Source organism: Podarcis filfolensis (assembly GCF_964270895.1).
Source record: "Podarcis filfolensis genome assembly, chromosome: 10".
In the NCBI taxonomy this organism is placed as follows: domain Eukaryota; kingdom Metazoa; phylum Chordata; class Lepidosauria; order Squamata; family Lacertidae; genus Podarcis; species Podarcis filfolensis.
Window position 1 is genome coordinate 21,746,623 of NC_139612.1, and position 17,800 is coordinate 21,764,422.

The window sequence follows — 17,800 nt, forward strand, 5'->3', positions numbered from 1 at the left end:
TCTACGCTGAGTAAAATTTAATTGAATACGACCCTATGTTAGGATGGCAGCCTACGTTAGTTGTAATTCAATCTAACCACACTTAGCTGGGAGTAACCCCTATCGAATTCAGTAGGACGTACTTCTGAGTAGACATGGTTAGGCTTGTGCTGTAAGTCTAGATCCAACCTATAGTTTGTAGCATTATCCCTAAACTGGTAGCGACTGACTGGGGAAAAGACCTTCAGGCCATGATGGCTAAGCGAAAACAGGTTGCAATCCTATACCTGGGAGTATGTACCACTGAACTAAGTGGGGCTTTCTTCTGAGTAGACATGCATAGAATTGCCTGGTCAGTGCATAATGAGGATGCAGATTCCATGCTGAAGAGTATGGTTAACATAATAAGGCCCTTATCCATGCTGCCATGGATGTTGTGTATATAGTTTTGGCTGCTGCATCCCCCAAAGGAATTTGTAGACCTTGGAAAGGTACAGGGAAGGGAGACCAAAATGGACACGAATGTCTTTTCTCTGAGTGAAAATATCTGTGGCTATTTAACTTAGAATAAAAGAATGGGAATATAATTTAGGTTTATAAAACGGCATGATATAAATAGACATTTTTCTGGTACAGTGCCAGAACTTAGGGTCGTCCACTAAAATTGATCGGTAGAAGTTCCAAGGTTTGTACTTTTTATGCACTTCCGTACACAAAGCACGTTTGATTGGTGGAATTTTCTGCCATAAGATGTGTTGATAGTGACTTAGCTGCTGGAGAGGGGGTGGAATTGTGGAGCTCAGGTCTACCGCTGGCTTCTGGCCATGACAGCAGGGTGGAACTTGCAGGTTCAGAGACAGTAGACTTATGAATTCCAGTTTCTGGGTGGTCAGTTAGCAAGGGAGCACTGTTGTCTTCATGCTCTGCTTCCCAGAAGCCTCTGGCTGACCCAGTTGTTGGACTAAGTCAGAGGTAACCAATGTGGTTCCCTCCTGGTGTTATTGGACTCCAGCTCCCATAATTTCTGACTGGTGGCCATCTTGGCTACACACGATGAGTGGTGGAATCCAACAACATCTGGAGCATACTGTGTTTCTTACCCCGTCTTATATGAACTCCCAGTGTGTTCCAGCTGGACAATTGCAGCCTACCCAATGTGTCTGGGATGAAAAGTAGGTACTACTGCTTTTCAACATCTGTTTGTGGGAATGATAACTCTCTCACCATTAAAAGAATACAGAACTACAGTGGTACCTTGGATTAAGAACTTAATTCGTTCTGGAGGTCCATTCTTAACCTGAAACTGTTCTTAACCTGAGGTACCACTTTAGCTAATGGGGCCTCCCGCTGCCACTGCACAATTTCCGTTTTCATCCTGAAGCAAAGTTCTTAACCTGAGATACTATTTCTGGGTTAGCGGAGTCTGTAACCTGAAGCGTCTGTAACCTGAGGTACCACTGTACTGCATTATTATTATTATTATTATTATTATTATTATTATTATTATTACAATTTATATACTACCCTTTATCAAAAGATCCCATGGTGGTGTACAATATCAAAAACATATCAATGATAAAAACATAATAAAACGCATGCTGACAGGCAGCCTTAATAATAAAATAGTCATCATAATAACACTCCTCTCTCCCACACTTTCACAGGTTATCATTTAATAACTGTAGGCCTGGGTAAAGAGGAATGTTTTTGTCTGGAGCCTAAAGACATGCAATGGTGGTGCCAGGTGAGCCTCTCTGGGGAGAGGAATTCCACAATCGAGGAGCCTGCTCTCTTGTTGCCAGCCTCTGAACCTCTCCAGGATGGGGAACATAGAGAAGGGCCTCAAATGACAAGAGCAGGGTCTGGGGCGGTTCGTTTGGGGAGAGGCGATCCTTAAGGTACAGTGAGACCTCGGGTTACAGATGCTTCAGGTTACAGACTCTGCTAACCCAGAAATAGTACCTCAGGTTAAGAACTTTGCTTTAGGATGAGAACAGAAATCATGCAGTGGTGGCACGGTGGCAGCAGGAGGCCCCATTAGCTAAAGTGGTACCTCAGGTTAAGAACAGTTTCAGGTTAAGAACAGTCCTCCGGAACAAATTAAGTTCTTAACCCGAGGTACCACTGTATTGAGGTCCTGGGCCATGTAAAGCTTTCTAGGCCAGCACCAGCACTTTGAAGTGAGCCTGGAAACTAATGGGCAGCCAGTACAGTTGTACCAGGATTGGTGTTTTATGTCTTTCCTGTTGTATCTTCCCCCTCTGGATATCAAGCAGACTGTGTAGTTTGCCACAGCAACCAACCTAAGGCAGTAAGTAACATATACTCAGTTTGGTGTCATGAGGTTTTATATGTACACTTTATAGTGGGTTTAGAGAACGTTGGCAATTCTTCTCCTGAAATGTCAGGCACGCATGTAAACCTTTCCACTTCAGATGTATACTGTACACATAAATTAGTCAGTGTTTATCTTCAGTGCTCTCTGCAGTGCAGGTCGAAATTACTTCTCAAGAAAACATGATATCAGGAGAGCAACTCATAAGTATTGCTTTAAGGTTTGCTATCTCAGGAAGAACAATGTAATTTCAGTGTCCGAATGCATCTCACTGTTGAGTGCCAGACTCATAAGTGCTCTAAATACCGTATTTTTTGCACCATAACACTCACTTTTTTCCTCCTAGAAAGTAAGGGGAAATGTCTGTGCGTGTTATGGAGCGAATGCCTATGGGTGGGGATCTGCTGCAGTCGTGAGCAGAGGATCCATGGTTCCCCTTCCTTCCCTCCTCCGTGGCTTGCTTTGAAACAGCAAAGCGGGAGAAGAGCCGCTGAGTGGGGAGGAGAGAGGGACAGAGAGCCTGCTTCTTTAAAGGAGCAAAGCGGGAGAGGAGAGGAGCCGTTTACACGAGTGTAAGCGGCTCCTGTCCGGTTGGTTCCTTTAAAAAGCAAGCAGACTCTCTGTCCCTCTCTCCTCCCCACTCAGCTTGCTACATAGCAGCAAAGTTTTTCAGCTCGCTAAGCCGGGGATGAGCGGGGAGGAGGGAGAAAAGCAGAGCCTGCTTGCTTTAAAGGAGCAAAGTGGGAGACGAGAGGAGCCTTCTCCCCTTATACTCCTCTTCTTCTGCATTATTAGCAGCATCCTTCTCCACACACCCCACGCGTGCTCCTTGTCCCTTGAGTGCTTTTCCTTCCCTCCCCACTTAAAACGTGGTTACAAAGCACGGATCCACATGGATCCTCAGGATTTTTGCACTGGGTCACCCCAAATTCACCATCAGATCACATAGCATGTCCATGGCTACATCTTGCACCAAAAAAATCACGCACCCACTGTTGCCTGGGGCCGCAGTGGTGCAAAAACGTGGTTACAAAGCACGGATCCACATGGATCCTCAGGATTTTTGCATTGGGCTACTCCAAACTCACTGTCAGATCACATGTCTGTGGCCACAGCATGAACCACAAAAATCATATATCCACTGTTTCGTTTAGAATATTTTTTTTCTTGTTTTCCTCCTCTAAAAACTATGCGTGCTATGGTCGGGTGCGTGTTATAGAGCGAAAAATACGGGTAAGAATAAAAATGGAACTGCTGACATTTTAAGCTAGGTAGCTAATGTGGTGTGGTGAATAGCAGATCACTACTGCTTTAGTTTTCTTACTTGTGCTCTTAGTACTGTTTTGATAGTCAGCAGGTGTAGCTTTTCCTGGCATGGAAACGCAGTGATGGGGAAACAGAAGCCCTATTGGTTGGGGAGAGGGGTTGCAACCCTAGTAGCTAAAGTTGGAATGGCCTAGAGTTATTCTGGACAAGACTTGTGAACCTCACTGGATCACCTTTGCCAAGTCTTCCTTACATAGCAGAGATAATGTGGAGATAATTTAAGATTAGGGTATACAGTAGTCTGCTAAGAAGTGTTGGACTGTCTTTGGAGAAATCAGGTTTAGGATGTCAGGATAGGCAGAGCAAGCGAGCAGAAAAACTGGTAAAGGGGAAAGGTATTCAGAGCAAAATACAGACTTCCAGGAGGCGCAGGGCTCCCCCAGTTACAAAAGAGCAACACCCAAGCAGGCATAGCTTGACTATCAAGAGTTGGCTGTTAGTTTATCCTCTTCATGCATCATTTTTATTTTAAAGAGAGATTTGCTGTTTGGAGACTGGTGTCAGTAAGACCACGGCAGCCACTTTAGTCTAAGTCATGCTTTATTCAGAGGGTAAGAGAACAATATGCCTCCAGATACTTGATTTTGGGAGTCTTGGGGCAGATCAGGAAACGTGAGTGTCTGCAGCCATTTTCAGGCTGCGTTCTTGTAATGCAAACAAGGCGAGGAAACATGATGTCAGAAGCAGATCCCTACTGCAATAACTTACCCTGCAAGGGGGAGATAGAAGCTCACACCATTCTCCATGAACGTAGCTTTTCACAGTAACTAGTATTTAGGTAGCAGGTGGCCTCATAATATCACCTTAGTTAAACTTCTTACTCTGCTGCCTGCAGTCTCTGTTACAACAGTAGAGTTGAGTATAGTGGTCACAAGTACTTGGCTCCCCGGGGCAAGACTTGATGACTTTAAATTCTATTCAGGTTGCAGACAATAAGTAGGTTCACTTTTAATTGACCTTCAGGGGTTGCAGTGGGCTCTGCTGCCAAGACTTTGCAAGTCCTTGCCAAGTCCTGTGGTTAACAAGGCTCTCCAACTCATTGAGCAGTTGCCAGTGCGTGTGTCTCCTTCCACTTATCCCAGTCCCTGTTGATCATTCCACCCCTTTAGGAGGACGAGGAGAAGAGGGGGGAATTAGGGTTACAACAAAAACCAAGGGCATATTTTTATTTCCCTGTTTCAAATCACTTTGCAAAAGCCTTTTAACGTACAGAGCAATGCAATAAAGCTTTTTTTAAAAGAGAGTTTTTGGTAATCCAAGCAAACGAATCAAGTGAAGTTGCCTCTTTATTTATAATGGCTTCATTCTTTTGGCATTTCTTTTATCTGAACAAAGATGGATTGCTTAAAACCACAAAGTCAAGCCCCGGTTTTGGCTTGAACAGTGGGGCCACGACCATAGTCACTTATTATACATTAGTTTTTTAAAATTAGCATCAGCTTCCAATCCATAAAATCCTTGCCATAATGAATGCCTGCATAATGGTTGAGATCCTGCTGATAAGTAAAGATGAATGAGACCTGCAACAAAATGTTGTGATGTATTATTTCCACCTCTTTATATTGGAGTATTCTTGTTCATGGTTCCAGCCATCCACGTCCTCCTTCAGCAAGCCATTCCATACTTAAATCACTACCCCCTTTTCCATTTTTATTTTCCTCAATGGTTTTGCCTTTTCCAGATTTTCTTTGTATTTCTGCAAATCCTGGGGTTCCCCTGAGCATGTTGATGCTTTCATTTCCTTCTCAATGGTCTCATTTTGCCTTCATGTCTCTTGGTACTCATCACCTGGTTTTGCTATTAAAGACAGCGAGAGGACATTTCTTGCAAATATTTCCCATGATATTTGTTAGCTCACTTACCCATATTCGCCACCACTGCCTAAAACAAAGAAGACATCCAACTTTTGCAAAAAATTAATCTCTATTCACCCAGGAAGCCATTCATACCTTAGATGACCAGATGATTAGCTGGTTTTAAACTTGCAATGGCAATAGTCAATTTAAACCAAGTAGGTAGTGATCATTATGGATTCATTAGAATGTGACAATGTATTTTTTTTTATTTGGCATTATTCACTGAATTAGCTCTTCATGACTCTCAATGGAAGGACTACCTTCTGTTTAGTAATTAGTGCTTGAGAAAGTCAGTCTTTCACTCCCCTGTGTTCTTGCTCACCATCTGGAATCCCACTAAATAACTTAGACCTGTGAAATATTTTTTGTTTCTTACTCCAATGTCTTCCCTCAATGCTTCCCTCAGCACAGCTCAGACTGATCTACGTTGCATCTTGACCCTGAAGGGCTGGAGAGCTATTTGCATACAATCTCCCATATGTAATTTAATTGTGGTTTGATTGTGGTTAACCAAACTGGGGTGGGTGGGTGTTTGCGTGTGCGTGTGTGTGTGTGTGTGGTGCTTTAGAATGCTTATGGTTTGTGACTCTTTGTTAGAAAGAGTCTAACATCTTTTGCAGTCTTTGTATCCATGCCAGGTTATATTAATACCTACACCATGGGTAGGCAAACTAAGGCCCAGGGGCTGGATCTGGCCCAGTCGCCTTCTCATTCCGGCCCGTGGACGGTCTGGGAATCAGTATGTTTTTACATGAGTAGAATGCGTCCTTTTATTTAAAATGCATCTCTGGGTTATTTGTGGGGCATAGGAATTCATTCAATCCCTTATAATGAAATGAAAAAGGTATTTAAATATACCTTCCTGAAGAAACCAGAGGCCTTTCTCCTGGGTATGGTCGGCCAACTGGTCCCAAAGAAGGACAGAACATTTTTTATGTATGCTACAACAGCAGCAAGAATACTCATCGCAAAGTATTGGAAGACACAAGATCTACCCACCGTGGAAGAATGGCAGATGAAAGTTATAGACTATATGGGACTGGCAGAAATGACTGGCAGAATCCGAGACCAGGGAAAAGAGACGGCGGAAGAAGATTGGAAGAAATTTAAGGACTATCTTAGGAAACATTGTAAAATTATTGAAGGCTAGAACGATGTTGATTCAGAAATTAATTGGTTAAAAGCTGTAATGATTATGTGATTAAGAAAAGAAAGGTTAAAAATTATACAGAAATTAGGGGAAGGATTTGCTGAATTGACTTAATTAGAGAATGGAATACAGAAAGGGGAGGTATGAGGAAGTCGGGAAAGTAAGTTTTATGAATATAAGGGATTGAAATTATACTTGTGGTTGTATGTGTTCTGTTTGGTTTGTATGTATTTTTATTGTTCTTGTTTTTTGTTCTGTTTTTTCTATTTTATATAAATTCCTAAAACCTTAATAAATATATTATTAAAAAAAAGGAATTCGTTCAATCCCCCCCTCCCCCCCAAAAAAATATAGACCCACAAGGTCTGAGGGACAGTGGACCGGCCCCCTGCTGAAAACGTTTGCTGACCCCTGACCTAGACTATGGGACTTTGGCTAGTTGAGATGCTCCAGGGCACATGCAGAGTTCAGGTTCTTCTCTCATTTCAGTATTAGAGAGTGTTACATGCAGATTACGCACACAGAACAATCTGTCGTTGGAATCAATGAAGCAGCTCCTGTTTTCCCAGAACTCCACAGCTGCAATCTACAATTTGTCAGGCCCTGGCAGGATTTTGGATGGTGACTGAAGTCTAACATGCCGTGAGCCTATGAGGTCATTGGAGAAGTGAGTTTAAGCCTACCACAGAAGGCAAAAGTATTACATTGCTTATGATAATAACTTATTACTTAATAATTATTATATTACAAAAGATCTCACAGAAAAACAAAACAAGAGCAAATGTCTGATTATTGTTATTAATCCTTCTACTTAAACAACAACAACAACACATGATGGAACAGAATATTTTTCTTTGGCAACCTCAATTTGCCAGTTGTCGTGATTGTCTGTTTGTAGCAACAGTTTGTTGCTATGGAAATCATTTTGTTAAAACATTCATTTGTGGATCTTGATAGAGGAACTTAAAGTCTCAGGGCTTGAAATTTTTTTTGAGGGGAAGCTCTTCCCTTAAGGAACATACATTTTAAAATAAAATATATTAATCAATTGCGTTAGTGTTTCAGTTGCAACTGGAAAACTGCAACCTAGTTGAAATCTTTGGTTGGCTATCTTAGAGAGATATTTTCTTCAACAACAAAAAAGCCAGCTTCATTCCATTGCTTCATCTGTAAAAGTTTGTTGACTTAGCCTCATCTGGAGAAAATGTTTTGAGATCACAGTACAAGGCCTAGTTCAAATAAATTAAAAAATTGTCCAGTAGCACCTTAGAGACCAACTAAGTTTGTTTTGGGTATAAGCTTTTGGGTGCATGCACACTTCTTCAGATACACTTCTTTCATGTGCATGCACACGAAAGCTTATACCCAGAACAAACTTAGTTGGTTTCTAAGGTGCTACTGGACAATTTTTTAATTTTATCTATTTATTTCGACTGCGCCAGACCAACACGGCTACCTACCTGAATCTAAAGACCTAGTTCAGACAATCAGTTAAAACAGGGTTTCCCAAACTGGGGTCTCCAGCTGTTTTCAGACTACAACTCCCATCATCCTTAGCTAGCAAGACCAGCAGTCAGGGATGATGGTCATTGTAGTCCAAAAGCAGCCGGAGACCCAAGTTTGGGAAACCCTGATTTAAAACTAAACCATGGATTTAGGTGATTAAGGAGAAGTTGCGGGCAAGTTGCTCATGCTCTCTCCCTTATTGTTCCTTCAACTAACTTTAATTGAAGCAAGCCACCGTTCTCTAGGTTTGGACATAAAGTGGAGCTCTCTTTTGTTTTAAAGTGAAATAAGAAAATTTTACTCCCCTCATGCATAAAAGAATTGGGTGAGGAAAGATGAAATACGAGAGCTTGAAGCTTGCCACAGCTTCTTCCAGATTCCCTAAAACCATGGACTCTAGATGCGCTTGCCTGTTTTGAGATCTTTTTGGCCAATGTATTTGGGGAACGTTTCAACTTCTATGAATCAAAACTCCAGATAGGAATGCAAAATCTGCACAAATTTTATTGGAAAGATCTGTGAACAGGAAGGATTCCCATCTCCAGCTTGTAAATCCTTATGGCAAAAGGCGATGTTCTATTCTGACATAATGTTTTTCAGATGGGTGTCTGCATTATCAGTTTAATATGCAAAGACTCTGCTCAGCTCATATAACTTTTATTTATATGAGCAGACTTTAAGATGTGGGAGTGAGGAGGCAACTTATTTAAAAAAAACACAGCAACACAGCAATTTCTGATCTTCAGAGCTGAGCGCTTTGAATGTCTATGTGTTGGACTGAGGGAAGAGGAGACAAGCCCAACTCCTTAACCTGGTACCCACCAGAAGTTGCCACACTATAATTCCTATCAACCCTCTTCATTGGTGATGCTGTATGTGGAAGGTGGGAATTGTCCCAAACCAATGGAGGGCACTGTATTGGGGAAGTCTGCCATGAAACAGACAGCTTCTGAGGGAATTAAGACATCTTACCTTACTCCTGGGACATGGGTGGTGCTGTGGGTTAAACCACAGAGCCTAGGACTTGCCAATCAGAAGGTTGGCGGTTCAAATCCCTGCGACAGGGTGAGCTCCCGTTCCTCGGTCCCTGCTACTGCCAACCTAGCAGTTCGAAAGCACGTCAAAGCGCAAGTAGATAAATAGGTACCACCGCTCCAGTGGGAAGGTAAACGGTGTTTCTGTGCGGTGCTCTGGTTTGCCAGAAGCGGCTTAGTCATGCTGGCCACATGACTCGGAAGATGTACACTGGCTCCCTCGGCCAATAAAGCGAGATGAGCGCTGCAACCCCAGAGTCGGCCGTGACTGGACCTTTACCTTTACCTTACTCCTTGCCATAGTCTCAAGGGCTTGCCCCATATCAGGCAGAGTAAGGCAGCAGCAGCATGTAGCAAATGCCTTGAGACAGGGGGCTGACAACATTCCCCATCCTGTCTAAGCTCTTCTGCTGCCCCCAGGTCCAGTAGAGAATACTATCCCATGACCAGTGTGTTCAGTGGCACGCAGTGAAATTTTTCATAAGGGCCAGAGTGGAGGAAGGGGACGTTCCAACGTTGCACATGTGAGCATCGTGACTCTATCCCTAAGCTGGGCAGAAGCTTCCCGGGCTTTGGGAAGGAGGTGCCAGGGGAACATTTAGGGGACTAGCCTAGTTCCCCAAATCCACTGGCCACACACCGCTGAGTGTGTTCAGTCTCCAGTCTGGTTGGATACTATATATGGACTAGCGGGTTCCAATTGTCCTCCATCTCAGGGAGCAATATGCCTTAGGCCAGTCCTTCTTGGTCAGGAAACAGTTATGATTATGAGTGAAGTGAGAAGTTTACACCTTGAGTCAAGGAACATAATTAAGAAAAATGTGCTATGTTTGGCTGATCTTTGCTTCTCTTTTATGTTGCTAAATCATACATATTTTAGCCCCTGTCTGAAATACTTCTCAAATGCCCAGCGGTGTGTGTGTTTGTCCATACAGACTAAATATGCACATGTGCACTTATAAATGTCATGACCTTTTGACATACTGTATTGCTGGTCACACTCCCATACAGTGCCCTTGGCAGCAAGTATGTTGGGGATCGGATTGGCATGCTTGGGTGGTGAGGAAAGTTTTGGATTTTAGAAACGCCAGGTGTCTGTGAGTCATATAAAACTGGCTTTCTCTAGAGCCCAGCCAAAGGTATCATTGCTATAAAAAGACAAAATCAACATGTTTTCACTAGGAAATGTTCCTTTGGCTATTTGTAGTGGTGACGTTTAAGGAAACTTCCACTGGCTTCTTCTAAACTTGTCTGTTGGCCTCAAAGGGAAATACTGTGTCTGGATCTTGGCATTAAAAAAAGAGGAATGTTTGAGTCGTTTTAAAAAGGAGAATGCACTTTTCTCTCTCCATGCAAAAGCTCTGTTAATTATTTTTTTAAAAAATGTAACGTGCTTTTTGCTTGTGACTTTAAAAAAGAATCAAGGAAATGTTACACTCTTTACCATATGTTAAGTGATGAAATCTGCAGAGTGCTGTAAAAATGTGTTAGTTTCGTTTCTATAGGCAGATGCCAGCAGTGCATGATTTTCTCTTTAAGGTCATTAAGAACTTCCTGAGCTTCTGGTTTATCACTGTAGCACCCAGCTGTGAATGTGAGATGCTTTTCAGGAAAGATGGGTATCTTTATTGCCCAGGTTACTCCAAAAGTTGCTATAGGGTGTACAATCCCCATTTTTCTTGTCCTACTAATAGCCTGTAGGGTTCTAGGTAAGATCTGGTGGGAAGCAGTCTGTAGCAGAGGATGACTAGCAACAGGCTGTCGGTCTTGGATGCTAGTAAGTCCTAGTGAATACTGGATACCACAAGCTCTGGGGGAATTCTCGGGGCTAGCAAGAGTTTATCCTACAAATCCCCAAGCATAATCCTATGCATATTTACTCAGCAGTTAAGTACCTTTTTTGTAATGTACACAACATCTCCTTCCCCCCCTACATAGTTGCTACTTCTTGTTTCTTCTTTTTTGTGTCTTATTCTGTGCACTTGTATTTTGTAATTTTTTATTTTTCAATAAAGAATATAAAATATAATTATCGCAAAAGAGTCCCATGGTCTTCCATGCAAGTGTGCATGGGATTTCACATGAGTTCTAATATCCTGAAGTAGATCAATAGATCTTTACCAGAGCTGCGTCTCTCAAGAGAAGTTACAAGAAATTTGAAGAAGTGGAGCTCCGGTGTGGAGTCTCATATTATAGCTCAAACAGGGTTCGAAATAGCAGAGGAACCTAAAACCGTAGATTTTGCTTCTCTCTACAGATGTGCTCTACAGATCTTCGACAGAGGCATGATGGTAGGGATGGGGCCAAGGGTTGGACGCCACTGTTGGAACCCTTGTTGTTGATGTCGGATAATGCCTGAATAGAACTCAATTTACTATGGAATGGCCTGCTTCCTCTTAGCACTACCTTTCCTTCAGGATGACATTTCTAAAACGATGAGTTTCTCATCATTTGGCCTGTTTTTGAAGCCACCTGCTTTTCAGGCCTTGGTATCTTGAGAGAAGGCAAAAATAATTAATGCTTCTTTTCCACTTCCCATAATATCTTTTGGAGTTCACGCTTAATCATCACTCTTACCTTCGGTTTTTGAGGCTATTTATGATAGCATTTGGCTTCTTTTTAAAGCTGCATTTCTATTTTTGAGCCATGATTCATTCTTCAGTTAGATGCCGCCCAACTCTAGGGGGAGGGTTTAAAAGTTACTGTAACTTTCACCCGCCCCCAATATTAGGGATTATCAGCTGCCGCAGGAAACTACTGGTGCTTTCATGACTTCCGCACCCAGAATGCTTCACTCGCGAAGGACCCCACCCCCAGGTCCTTTCTAGAGAGACAGGGAGGTGGAGGTTGGGCTTCGCTCCTGGTGCTGTTGCTAAAGCACCATCACTAGGAAGAGAAGAGGAACAGCAGAGACAAGGGAGATGCAAAAAAGGGGTTTCAGCAGTGCAATATCTTGTGCCAGCCCTAAATGATGTGTACATAGTGGCAGGTGACCATTTCCCTCCAAAGCAATCAGGCTTTTTGCAACCATTGCCTTCAGGAACTTGTAGCACTTTGACAGGGTTTGTAACTACTTAAAAGGAAGGGGAGTAAAAAAACAAAACACACAGCATCCTTTATTTTTGAACATAACAGTCTTATGATAACTGTTTGTGTTGAGTTTCTCAAATGATATTCTTTTCCCACGTTTCTGATGATAGGTTTGGTAACAAGCAACAAAACATCTACATAACCTTTATGGTTGTGTGTAGCAGCAGCAAAGAGAGAACTCTAGGAGATGGGAAGAAAGCTAAAATGGCCACATCTTATTAACTGGACTTAATAAACCTAAATGTTAAATAATTGATTTCTCTCAGGCATATATAAAGGCCATATATATATTATTTATTTTGTGGTGTTACTTGGAAATAAGATTTAATTTAGATCGCTGGCATAAAACATGGCTATTCTCAAAATGCACTGGCTTATGCATTGTTAAAAATACTGAAGTAATCTGCTGAACGTGTAACTGTTTATTTCCCAGATGTTCTACGTATAGCGCTGTTGTGTGTGTTAACATTTCATTTAAGTGTTCTCTAGTGATTCATTTTGTTTATCTCTCTGTTTAGGCACGGAGGAAGGAGGTCTTTATCCAGGAGCGGTATGGGAGATTTAATCTTAGTGACCCATTTCTGGCTCTGCAGCGAGACTATGAGTCAGGTGCTGGTGATAAAGACAAGAAGTCCATTTGTACCAACCCACTCTCCATCTTAGAAGCTGTTATGGCTCACTGCAGAAAAATGCAAGAAAGAATGGCAGCTCAGTTGGTCGCTGCTGAAAACAGACAAAAGAAGGTACCACACCAACTCTCCCCCCCCCCCCTTTGACTTGCTCTTTCCTCTTTTTTTAATTGCTCACCAAATCTCCAAGAGAATGTATTCCCTCTCATTTTTATGACTGAAAAAAATTAGAAATTAATTTTGTGTATGTGTGTGTGTGATTCTAGAGTGGCCGTATTATTTGTATTTTATCATTAGTGACACATTTCTGGTGGATAGTTTTCAATTATTACAATGGAAGAATATTCCTCTTTACATAATAATAAGAGCATCCCTTGTCAGTTTTGGAACGTCCTTCCCAGAACACCAGGGATGTCATGGGCTCTGTCAGCTTACTTGTGTCTTTGGTCATCAGGAGAACCAGGTCCTCATCATCCAGGGGCCCAGCATGACAACTGGATACAGTCCTGAGGCTAAAGAATGGCCATTCTGAACAAATGCAAACCTTCAGCTAGGGCTGCAACATTTAATTGATCAATTGGTTAGATAATGGGTAGCAGATGTGGTGCCTTCCCAATGTTGGGTGGACTACAGCTCACATCAGCCCCATCCTACGTGGCCAATGATCAGGAAAAAGGCGAGTTGTAATCCAACAAATATTTGGAGGGCACCATGTAGGGTACCCCTGTTGTAAATCAATTGATTAGTGTCAGGGACTGGGCAGAGGAGGAATGGTAGAGACCGCCTCCCCAGCCTGGCCCATCCAGAGAAGAGGAAGAGAGTTCAGAATTACAACAGGGGTTTGAGGGTTTGAGGGAGGTCACAGCTCAGAGGCAGATGAGGGGATATGTTAGGAAATAATGGGAAAGAGGCAGAAGTGGAGCAGCAACTGGCTGACACATCACTAGAAAGCATTCCAGACCCACCTTCTCCCAGAACCCGGCGAGCCTTAAAAATAGGAGAGCAAAGAGCTTGAAGACAGAGGGCACTTAGTGTCCCCTGTACAGGAGGTGATGATGACGACAAATAAGGAAGTGGGAGAGAAAGGGGGGGTGGAAATTCGCTCAGGACAACGCCATTATCCAAGAGGCTGTCTTCCAAAGCCTGCCTGTGTGAATATTGAATAAAAAGTGGATGGTAAGAAACTTTTCCTTGTCTTTATACGTTCCTGGAAACTGGCCGTGGGAGTTGCTTGCAGGCCGCTTGGCAATTAGATATATTTAATCAGCTGAAATGGTGCGCCCAGTTAATTGGGTAGCAGATGTAAAAAATGTTTCTTTAAATCAAAGGGCAAGTGCCATCATTAAAAGAGACGTTCTCCCTTCACTTGCACCCAGTAGGGAGTGACTCTGTTAAGATTATGTCTGATTTTGATGTGGGTGGGTGTCTAAATCTAAACCAAATAAACCTTTATTTTTACTGCAGAAATAATATTTTTGCCCAACAGGTAGATGAACTGACTAAACATTCAAAAGATTACTCAATTGCAGTTTCATTGATCAAATGGCAACCCAACAGAACAAGATCTGAATGTGGGGCAAAGTTGCTAGTTTCCCAAACGTGGCTGAGAGTATACCTTTACTATAAGCTAAGAACTAACAATAGCTCAGTATCTCCAATATAGCTGCTGCTGGCTGACAACTCAACGTAATTGGATCAACTGCATGACACCTGAAACCCAACCCTCCTTTGGACTTTATTTACATACATTTTGCCAAGTAATTAAAGATAAACATGCTTTGTACAGTGATTCATACTCTTGGAGACAGATGCATTACAGTATTACTAGGAGGTCAAGTGGCTGACTTCTTTTTTAACCCTATGATACAGGGGTAGCCAAACATGGTGCTGTTTGGATGTTTTTGGACTCCTATTAAGACCCAGCAAGCATGGTTAATGGGATGCGGGTGGCGCTGTGGGTAAAACCTCACCACCTAGGACTTGCCGATGGTCAGCGGTTCGAATCCCCGCGGCGGGGTGAGCTCCCATTGTTCGGTCCCAGCTCCTGCCCACCTAGCAGTTCGAAAGCACCCCTAAGTGCAAGTAGATAAATAGGTACTGCTTTATAGTGGGAAGGTAAACGGCGTTTCCGTGCGCTGCGCTGGTGCTGGCTCGCCGGAGCAGCTTCGTCACGCTGGCCACGTGACCCGGAAGTGTCTTTGGACAGCGCTGGCTCCCGGCCTCTTAAGCGAGATGAGCACGCAACCCCAGAGTCGGTCACGACTGGCCATACAGGCAGGGGTACCTTTACCTTTACCTTTTAAGCATGGTTAATGGTTAGCAGATGATGGGAGCTGAAGTCCAACAACATCCAGAGGATATTATGCTGGGTACCAATGCTCTGATGACTTTCTTCTGATCTGAGAGAGACTATACTCATATAGTTTTTGTCTAGTTTTGCAGGAGCTGAAGGCAGCACCTCTGAGTCTCAGGTGACCATGAGAGGCTACCTTAAGAGAACTAAGGCTGGGTTTGGCAAACGGTTTGATGTTGGGATAGGATTCAGTGTTGACAGGAAGCACGGATAGGTAGTACAAGAAAATCAGAAGGTATGTGTAGGCAAGATGGGATCTAGCGGCCTAGATGAAAATTTGGGACATGAAGGAACAAATTGGGAGCAGGTTCCGTAAGAGTATTGGGGCAAAGAAGTAGAAAGGCAGGTAGCTTAGTCAGGTTGACTCATCTAGAAAACAGACATCTTATAAAGCACATATGCAACATGAGGGAACGGCCCACCCTGCTTCCTTCAGCAGAATCTGCTATAGGGAGCGGATGGCATAATCTGAGATGTACACATCTGGAATCATTTCGAATTTGAATATATTCACAGTAGGGAGAGGTTGAAGGGAGATAACGAACCATTTTATTTATTTAATTATTTGCATTTCTGAGTGGTGTACATAAAAACAGTGCACAGAAAACGGGACACTAAAGCAAAATAAATGCATTATAAAACCAAATAGTTCCACATACATTATCTGTTTTATTTATCTTTCAAAACATGTAGTCTACTTTTCCTCTCCAATCAAAAAAAGAGCAGCTTATCCTTAGGGACAAAACCGGTATAAAAATGCCACTAATCCATATTTTTTTTAAAAAAAAAAATTAAAATAAAATCTTAAATAACGATACAATAAAAAGGCAGCTGAAAAAGTCAGTTAAAGGTATAGACAAGATAAAATCATACTGCCTATCTAGCCCACCACTGCAAAGGCCTCCCTGCCCCTTTCACCTATCTTAACTTTATTTTGTAAACAAATCAAAATAACACTAAAAATAAAAAGTTACCTGCTCTATTTTTATCACCGCTGCTTCCCTCCCAGTCACTACTTTGTCAATTTAACAATCTGTGGAAGGAATTATAATGTGAAAATTGTATATGCTTAACATGGATTAGCATACCCAAGGTAGAAACGTATTTTTTTTTGCCACTCTTGGAAAAGGGGCAAATGTGTTTTCCATCACCCAGCATTATACTTAATTAATGTTTAAAAGAAGGCTGGGTTCTTCTGCGGTTCTGGAAAATATCCTGACAGTGCGAATGCATTCCAATTTGCATGGAGGAGTTTATTATTGCTGTAGCTGCTGTGATTTGGATTGCAATTAGAATTGGTCATTTTGGGAAACCACCCTGACGAATGTGGGAGCAGAAATACAACAAATGAATGCATAACCTGGGACTGTTACTTGGCCACTGTCATGGATGTGCGGCGCAGTTCCAGCTATTCAGAGTTCTTCCCCTGAAAAGCACCCCTTGTTTGCTAAGGCAGATAATCCACATGGTTCTAAACCACATCTCATTTCTCATTATATTGCCTCATATCTGAATCAATGACTTGGCTCATATTTCGAGGCCTAGTCAAGAGCGTGCACTTGAGATAACCGCCATGTTGCTGCTTCACATGCTCTCTTGTCCTTCATTATCCAAAGTATTTTGCTATTAGCTCTTTCCAGTCGCTAATTCAAGACAATTTAGTGATCAACGCTGTAATTCAGTGACTCTGGGGGATGTGTTTTGCTGGATATACAGCAGAAATATCCTCTACCAATATTTATCCTGCCACACCATTCTCCTCCCAGGTCTTAGAAATTAAATGAAGAGTTTTAAAATTGCAGATCCAACATTGCCATCGTGATAGCTAACTTTTATTGACTTGAAGTATAAATCCCTGGAATTTTAGCAAATGTTTTCTTGTTTTTCAAGCACATCCAAGCACCAGGCAGTATGTAGAGTTAGCTTTGCTTTTTTTTTTTTTTTTTTGGATATGCAATATTATTCCCTTGCTGCTTCACTTTCAGAGTGATTCCTGTTTTACTTATGCTAAGCATAAAAGACGTATTATTCAGAGTGGGTGGGGAGGACAGCAAAGCTGCTGTTAATTCCTTGTTTATAAAGTTTTTGAAGAAACAAAGCAGAAGCTGTCTTATTAGAAAAAGGGAGTGCAGGCAAATAACAACAACATCCTTTGGAGGAGCTGTCCAACAGACTATCAGTTTTCCTCCGTGCTGGAGGGAGGACACAGAATCCTATTGGTGAACAGCAGGCCACTCAGAAGTCACCAGTTCGTAATGACTTTCCTTTCGCTAGCAACCAAAGCCAAAATTGAACCACTGACCTAGAGATGAAATGCTCCATCTCCTGTTACCAATCCTCTGGGTCATCTGGTTCCCCAGATTACAGCGTACATGAAATATACTCACCATACAGTATCTTCTTACAACTCTGAAATTAGTATGATTTTAGCATCTAGAGGAATGTAAAACCCTCCCCGCCTCTGTAGTAATCACAAATGCTGGACTGCAACCATTTTATCTGCTTTCTCTTAGCAGCTTACAGACTAACCCTGTGTGCAATT

General features: G+C 42.3%; 1 protein-coding gene across 2 annotated transcripts in view; it reads left to right on the forward strand.

Annotated features, from left to right (window-relative positions):
- CTTNBP2 (cortactin binding protein 2) overlaps nucleotides 1-17,800 on the forward strand; it is a 114,385-nt gene that overhangs the window by 24,072 nt on the left and 72,513 nt on the right. For both annotated transcript variants that reach the window (XM_083574310.1, XM_083574309.1), the window contains exon 3: nucleotides 12,795-13,019. In XM_083574310.1, coding sequence (XP_083430436.1) covers nucleotides 12,795-13,019 — 225 coding nt within the window. The remainder of the gene's footprint in view (nucleotides 1-12,794; nucleotides 13,020-17,800) is intronic.